At 45.2% G+C, this 7,564-nt stretch overlaps 1 protein-coding gene across 1 annotated transcript; it reads right to left on the bottom strand.

The window, feature by feature from the left end:
• Positions 1 to 445: 445 nt before the first annotated feature.
• Positions 446 to 4,398, bottom strand: LOC139401124 (proton-coupled amino acid transporter 1-like; the record flags this gene model as incomplete). The annotated part of the gene is made up of 5 exons (XM_071145598.1): positions 4,275 to 4,398; positions 3,411 to 3,537; positions 3,023 to 3,113; positions 973 to 1,061; positions 446 to 535 (listed from the first exon to the last, which is right to left on the bottom strand). Coding segments are annotated over exons 1-5 (521 nt in total), but the record flags the coding sequence as incomplete, so codon positions are not given.
• Positions 4,399 to 7,564: the final 3,166 nt, after the last annotated feature.

Below are 7,564 nucleotides of genomic sequence, written 5' to 3'. Positions count from 1 at the left end.
ATTCTACTGTAACTACTGTAGACACATTCTACTGTAACTACAGTAGTAACTACTGTAGACACATTCTACTGTAACTACAGTAGTAACTACTGTAGACACATTCTACTGTAACTACTGTAGACACGTTCCACTGTAACTACTGTAGACACATTCTACTGTTACTACAGTAGTAACTACTGTAGCCACATTCTACTGTAACTACTGTAGACATTCTACTGTAACTATAGTAGTAACTACTGTAGACACATTCTACTGTAACTACTGTAGACACATTCTACTGTAACTACAGTAGTAACTACTGTAGACACGTTCCACTGTAACTACTGTAGACACATTCTACTGTAACTACAGTAGTAACTACTGTAGACATTCTACTGTAACTACTGTAGACATTCTACTGTAACTATAGTAGTAACTACTGTAGACATATTCTACATATATTTACCTCCCCCATATTGAGTGCCTTCTCAGCCACGAGACATTCTCAATACCATACTGCACAGCATCACCATAGTCCAGAAAGGGCTTGTTCAACCTAGAACAGAGGGAACATCACTCAGGGCCCAGATTCAGATCTGGGATCAGGACTACCCTTGTCCATGTAACCTTATTCATTTTGGTCTGAATGGAAAAACTGAATATGGGCCCAGATGTGTTTTGCCCCACTGTATTTTTGTTCAGTATAGCTGTACAACAGTATCCACAACAATTGGATCTGTTTATGGGTCTCCAGAGTGGCACAGCGGTCTAAGGCACTGTGATTGAGGCGTCACTACAGACACCCTGGTTCAAATCCAGACTGTATCACAACCGGCCGTGATTGGGAGTCCGGGTTTGGCCAGGGTAGGCTGTCAATTTAAATAAGAATTTGTTCTTAACTGACTTGCCTAGTTAAATAAAAGAAAAATATGTATAATTATGGAACAACTGAGAAGTGCTTCGGACAAATGGTGTGAGAAAGGCTCCACTTACTTTGCACTGAGGTGGTGGGAACATTTTGCAAGCAGATTCATACAGTGGACTGCTATTATCCCCATGGCAAACAGACTCAGCGGTCCTAACTGGAAAGGAAGAGAGAAGACTGTCATTAGGTGTAGTCACATTGGGATTCCGTCATTAGTTATAGTCACAGTGGAATTCCGTCATTAGGTGTAGTCACATTGGGATTCCGTCATTAGGTATAGTCACAGTGGGATTCCGTCATTAGGTATAGTCACACTGGGATTCCGTCATTAGTTATTGTCACAGTGGGAATTCCGTCATTAGTTATAGTCACAGTGGGATTCCGTCATTAGGTATAGTCACAGTGGGATTCCGTCATTAGGTATAGTCACAGTGGGATTCCGTCATTAGGTATAGTCACAGTGGGATTCCGTCATTAGGTATAGTCACAGTGGGATTCCGTCATTAGGTGTAGTCACAGTGGGATTCCGTCATTAGGTATAGTCACATTGGGATTCCGTCATTAGGTATAGTCACTAAGGTTGCAAAATTCAGGGAACTTTCAATATAATCCCTTGTTTTCCCGAAATCCCAGTTGGAGGTTTCTAGAATCAGGAGAGAATAAGCAGAGAATCCGGAATCATCCAACCAGGATTTCTGGAAAACAAGGGAATATATTGAACGTTCCAGGAATTATTGCAACCCTAATAGTCCCCATTAGGATTGTGTCATTCCCTCACACTGCACTTGCAGAATAAATGTATTAGCCATGGACATCTACTAAGGAGCTCTAGAATAGATCAAAGTAAAATGGTGGTAGAACAATGATGTCCCCCTTCTAACCCTAACCCTTACCACAAGGCCTGCGTTCCTGACAGCCAGAGGTAGACCTAGCAGCCCTATACCGATGTCCCTCTTCTAACCCTAACCCTTACCACAAGGCCTGCGTTCCTGACAGCCAGAGGTAGACCTAGCAGCCCCGTACCGATGTCCCTCTTCTAACCCTAACCCTTACCACAAGGCCTGCGTTCCTGACAGCCAGAGGTAGACCTAGCAGCCCCGTACCGATGTCCCTCTTCTAACCCTAACCCTTACCACAAGGCCTGCGTTCCTGACAGCCAGAGGTAGACCTAGCAGCCCCGTACCGATGTCCCTCTTCTAACCCTAACCCTTACCACAAGGCCTGCGTTCCTGACAGCCAGAGGTAGAACTAGCAGCCCTGTACCGATGTCCCCCTTCGAACCCTAACCCTTACCACAAGGCCTGCGTTCCTGACAGCCAGAGGTAGACCTAGCAGCCCTGTACCGATGTCCCCCTTCGAACCCTAACCCTAACCCTTACCACAAGGCCTGCATTCCTGACAGCCAGAGGTAGACCTAGCAGCCCTGTACCGATGTTCCCCTTCGAACCCTAACCCTAACCCTTACCACAAGGCCTGCGTTCCTGACAGCCAGAGGTAGACCAAGCAGCCCTGTACCGATGTCCCCCTTCAAACCCTAACCCTAACCCTTACCACAAGGCCTGCATTCCTGACAGCCAGAGGTAGACCTAGCAGCCCTGTGCCGATGTTCCCCTTCTAACCCTAACCCTAACCCTTACCACAAGGCCTGCGTTCCTGACAGCCAGAGGTAGACCTAGCAGCCCTGTACCGATGTCCCCCTTCTAACCCTAACCCTTACCACAAGGCCTGCATTCCTGACAGCCAGAGGTAGACCTAGCAGCCCTGTACCGATGTCCCCCCTTCGAACCCTAACCCTAACCCTTACCACAAGGCCTGCATTCCTGACAGCCAGAGGTAGACCTAGCAGCCCTGTACCGATGTCCCCCTTCGAACCCTAACCCTTACCACAAGGCCTGCGTTCCTGACAGCCAGAGGTAGACCTAGCAGCCCTGTGCCGATGTCCCCCTTCTAACCCTAACCACAAGGCCTGTGTTCCTGACAGCCAGAGGTAGACCTAGCAGCCCTGTGCCGATGTTCCCCTTCGAACCCTAATCCTTACCACAAGGCCTGCGTTCCTGACAGCCAGAGGTAGACCTAGCAGCCCCGTACCGATGTTCCTCTTCTAACCCTAACCCTTACCACAAGGCCTGCGTTCCTGACAGCCAGAGGTAGACCTAGCAGCCCTGTGCCGATGTTCCCCTTCAGGAGGTGGATCAGGGTCTGTAAAAAACTACAACATAACAAATAAAACATGATCCGTGTCAAATCACATCCCTTAACGCAATAATGTCGTCAAACAATTATGAATACAGGGTCTCATACGCTCTCACATAATCAGCTCTTTGTATGGGGCCTCAGGTCTCAGGATGGAAACTGTGTTGCTAGGGATTGACTTTGTAAATAAAAAGTGACCGTTTCAATACAACAATACAAGTTACGCTCTTTAATTTTGTATGACCAAGAGCTGGAATGAAAAAATACAAATAAATATAAATATATATATACATGTAACATAACCATTACTTACGAAGTCCCTGTTCGGCCTCCAATTCTCTCGTACCGAGAATCAGGTCTGGGGGGGAGAGGTGGAATAGGACAGAGAACATCCTCCTCAGAGGTGCTCGCTGATATCCTGGAGAGAACTGGACCTGGGCCTGAAATACGGGGACACACAGTTGTTCCTACAGTTGGATTGGTACAACGGCAACTTCAATAATACTTTATATTCAAAATCACAAAAATTCCCCAGTCAGAATAATGTCTTAATTCTACTGCTGAGATGACAGATACTGCTACATTATTTTGTACGGTAGATAGTAGGGTTGTACTATACAGAATCCCCACAGAAGGACCAGAGTTCTAGCCATAATCAGTCTGCTAGGCTGGGCCTTGCTTTGTTGACACAAACAAAGCAGTGTTAGCTAATGATCATCCACAAACAAGACACTTTAGGCTACTTCTTATCCAAAAGAAAAAAACACTTGAATGGAAAGTAATGAAATACATTATATCAGAAGAAAATAGCGTCTGCATGTGGAAAAATGTGTTATCTAATCAATCACTCGTTACGTCAGTTTCCTGCATATGTTCACGAGGCAAATGTCATGAATAGACATTTATCGTCTTCTACATGTCAGAGAATCTCGTTTGTCCTACATAATATATTGCAAATGAACACGTTCCACAACGTTGATCCCTGCTGAATGCAGCCCAGGGCCTGTAATCATGAAGCTACTCAAGAGTAGGAGTACTATTTCTCGCATAAAATAATATATCGGCCTCCTGCTCATACGGAGACACTGGTAGTAGATGAGCAGTCCTACTCTGAGACACTATGAACACAGGCGTCTGTTCTGACTAAAACAGAGCCATGGGGTTTCAAATTCAATACCGTCTTGACAATGGTCAGTGTCAGAGGTCATGGTTGGTCCGCTGGTGCTGGGTGGATCCTCCTGCTGCCTCTTCGATTCCTCCTCCAGAGACACTGTGGTAAGGACAATGTAATTGTAGTTCATTCCATGCTAAATTCACCAAAAAAAGAAACGTCCTGTCACTGTCAACTGCGGTTTTTTTCCAACAAACTTAACATGTGTAAATATATTTGTACGAACATAACAAGATTCAAAAACTGAGGCATAAACTGAAAAAGTTCCACAGACATGTGACTAACAGAAATTTAATAATGTGTCCCTGAACAAAGGGGGGAGGTCAAAATCAAAAGTAACAGTCAGTATCTGGTGTGGCCACCAGCTGCATTAAGTACTGCAGTGCACCTCAACCTCATGGACTACACCAGATTTGCCAGTTCTTGCTGTGAGATGTTACCCCACACTTCCACCAAGGCACCTGCAAGTTCCCGGACATTTCTGGGGGGAATGGCCCTTGCCCTCATCCTCCTTGCCCTCAATCCCATCCTCAATGGGATTGAGATCTGGGCTCTTCGCTGGCCATGGTAGAACACAGACATTTCTGTCTTGCAGGAAATCATGCACAGAACAAGCAGTATGGCTGGTGGCACTGTCATGCTGCAGGGTCATGTCAGGATGAGTCTGCAGGAAGGGTACCACATGAAGGAGGAGGATGTCTTCCCTGTAACGCACAGCGTTGAGATTGTAGGCAATGACAACAAGCTCAGTCCGATGATGCTGTGACACACCGCCCCAGACCATGACGGACCCTCCACCTCCAAATCGATCCCGCTCCAGAGTACAGGCCTCGGTGTAACGCTCATTCCTTCGACGATAAACGCGAATCCAACCATCACCCTTGGTGAGACAAAACCGTGACTCGTCAGTGAAGAGCACTTTTTGCCAGTCCTGTCTGGTCCAGCGAAGGTGGGTTTGTGCCCATAGACAACATTGTAGCCGGTGATGTCTGGTGAGGACCTGCCTTACAACAGGCCTATACAAGCCTTCAGTCCAGCCTCGCTCAGCCTATTGCGGACAGTCTGAGCACTGATGGAGAAATTGTGTGTTCCTGGTGTAACTCGGGCAGTTGTTGTTGCCATCTTGTACCTGTCCCACATGTGTGATGTTCAGATGTACCGATCCTGTGCAGGTGTTGTTACACATGGTCTGCCACTGCGAGGACGATCAGCTGTCCGTCCTGTCTCCCTGTAGCACTGTCTTAGCCGTCTCACAGTACGGACATTGCAATTAATTGCCCTGGCCACATCTGCAGTGCTCATGCCTCCTTGCAGCATGCCTAAGGCACGTTCACACAGATGAGCAGGGACCCTGGGCATCTATATTTTGGTGTTTTTCAGAGTCAGTAGAAAGGCCTCTTTAGTGTCCTAAGTTTTCATAGCTGTGACCTAAATTGCCTACCGTCTGTAAGCTGTTAGTGTCTTAACGACTGTTCCACAGGTGCATGTTCATTAATTGTTTTTGGTTCATTGAACCATGGGAAACAGTGTTTAAACCCTTTACAATGAAGATCTGCAAAGTTATTTTGTTTTTTACGAATTATCTTTGAAAGACAGGGTCCTGAATAAGGGACGTTTCTTTTTTTGCTGAGTTCATAAATGGTCTACCAGATACAGTGCTTTGCGAAAGTATTCGGCCCCCTTGAACTTTGCGACCTTTTGCCACATTTCAGGCTTCAAACATAAAGATATAAAACTGTATTTTTTGTGAAGAATCAACAACAAGTGGGACACAATCATGAAGTGGAACGACATTTATTGGATATTTCAAACTTTTTGAACAAATCAAAAACTGAAAAATTGGGCGTGCAAAATTATTCAGCCCCCTTAAGTTAATACTTTGTAGCGCCACCTTTTGCTGCGATTACAGCTGTAAGTCGCTTGGGGTATGTCTCTATCAGTTTTGCACATCGAGAGACTGAAATTTTTTCCCATTCCTCCTTGCAAAACAGCTCGAGCTCAGTGAGGTTGGATGGAGAGCATTTGTGAACAGCAGTTTTCAGTTCTTTCCACAGATTCTCAATTGGATTCAGGTCTGGACTTTGACTTGGCCATTCTAAAACCTGGATATGTTTATTTTTGACCCATTCCATTGTAGATTTTGCTTTATGTTTTGGATCATTGTCTTGTTGGAAGATAAATCTCCGTCCCAGTCTCAGGTCTTTTGCAGACTCCATCAGGTTTTCTTCCAGAATGGTCATGTATTTGGCTCCATCCATCTTCCCATCAATTTTAACCATCTTCCCTGTCCCTGCTGAAGAAAAGCAGGCCCAAACCATGATGCTGGCACCACCATGTTTGACAGTGGGGATGGTGTGTTCAGCTGTGTTGCTTTTACGCCAAACATAACGTTTTGCATTGTTGCCAAAAAGTTCAATTTTGGTTTCATCTGACCAGAGCACCTTCTTCCACTTGTTTGGTGTGTCTCCCAGGTGGCTTGTGGCAAACTTTAAACAACACTTTTTATGGATATCTTTAAGAAATGGCTTTCTTCTTGCCACTCTTCCATAAAGGCCAGATTTGTGCAATATACGACTGATTGTTGTCCTATGGACAGAGTCTCCCACCTCAGCTGTAGATCTCTGCAGTTCATCCAGAGTGATCATGGGCCTCTTGGCTGCATCTCTGATCAGTCTTCTCCTTGTATGAGCTGAAAGTTTAGAGGGACGGCCAGGTCTTGGTAGATTTACAGTGGTCTGATACTCCTTCCATTTCAATATTATCGCTTGCACAGTGCTCCTTGGGATGTTTAAAGCTTGGGAAATATTTTTGTATCCAAATCCGGCTTTATACTTCTTCACCTGCCCGGTGTGTTCCTTGTTCTTCATGATGCTCTCTGCGCTTTTGACGGACCGCTTTTGACGGACCTCTGAGACTATCACAGTGCAGGTGCATTTATACGGAGCCTTGATTACACACAGGTGGATTGTATTTATCATCATTAGTCATTTAGGTCAACATTGGATCATTCAGAGATCCTCACTGAACTTCTGGAGAGAGTTTGCTGCACTGAAAGTAAAGGGGCTGAATAATTTTGCACGCCCAATTTTTCAGTTTTTGATTTGTTAAAAAAGTTTGAAATATCCAATAAATGTCGTTCCACTTCATGATTGTGTCCCACTTGTTGTTGATTCTTCACACAAAAATACAGTTTTATATCTTTATGTTTGAAGCCTGAAATGTGGCAAAAGGTTGCAAAGTTCAAGGAGGCCGAATACTTTCGCAAGGCACTGTATATAGCCTGAATCCTGTTTCTC

Source organism: Oncorhynchus clarkii, unplaced genomic scaffold (assembly GCF_045791955.1).
Source record: "Oncorhynchus clarkii lewisi isolate Uvic-CL-2024 unplaced genomic scaffold, UVic_Ocla_1.0 unplaced_contig_8434_pilon_pilon, whole genome shotgun sequence".
NCBI lineage: Eukaryota > Metazoa > Chordata > Actinopteri > Salmoniformes > Salmonidae > Oncorhynchus > Oncorhynchus clarkii.
Note: the sequence above shows the minus strand (reverse complement) of the source record. Positions and strands in the feature narration are given on the sequence as shown.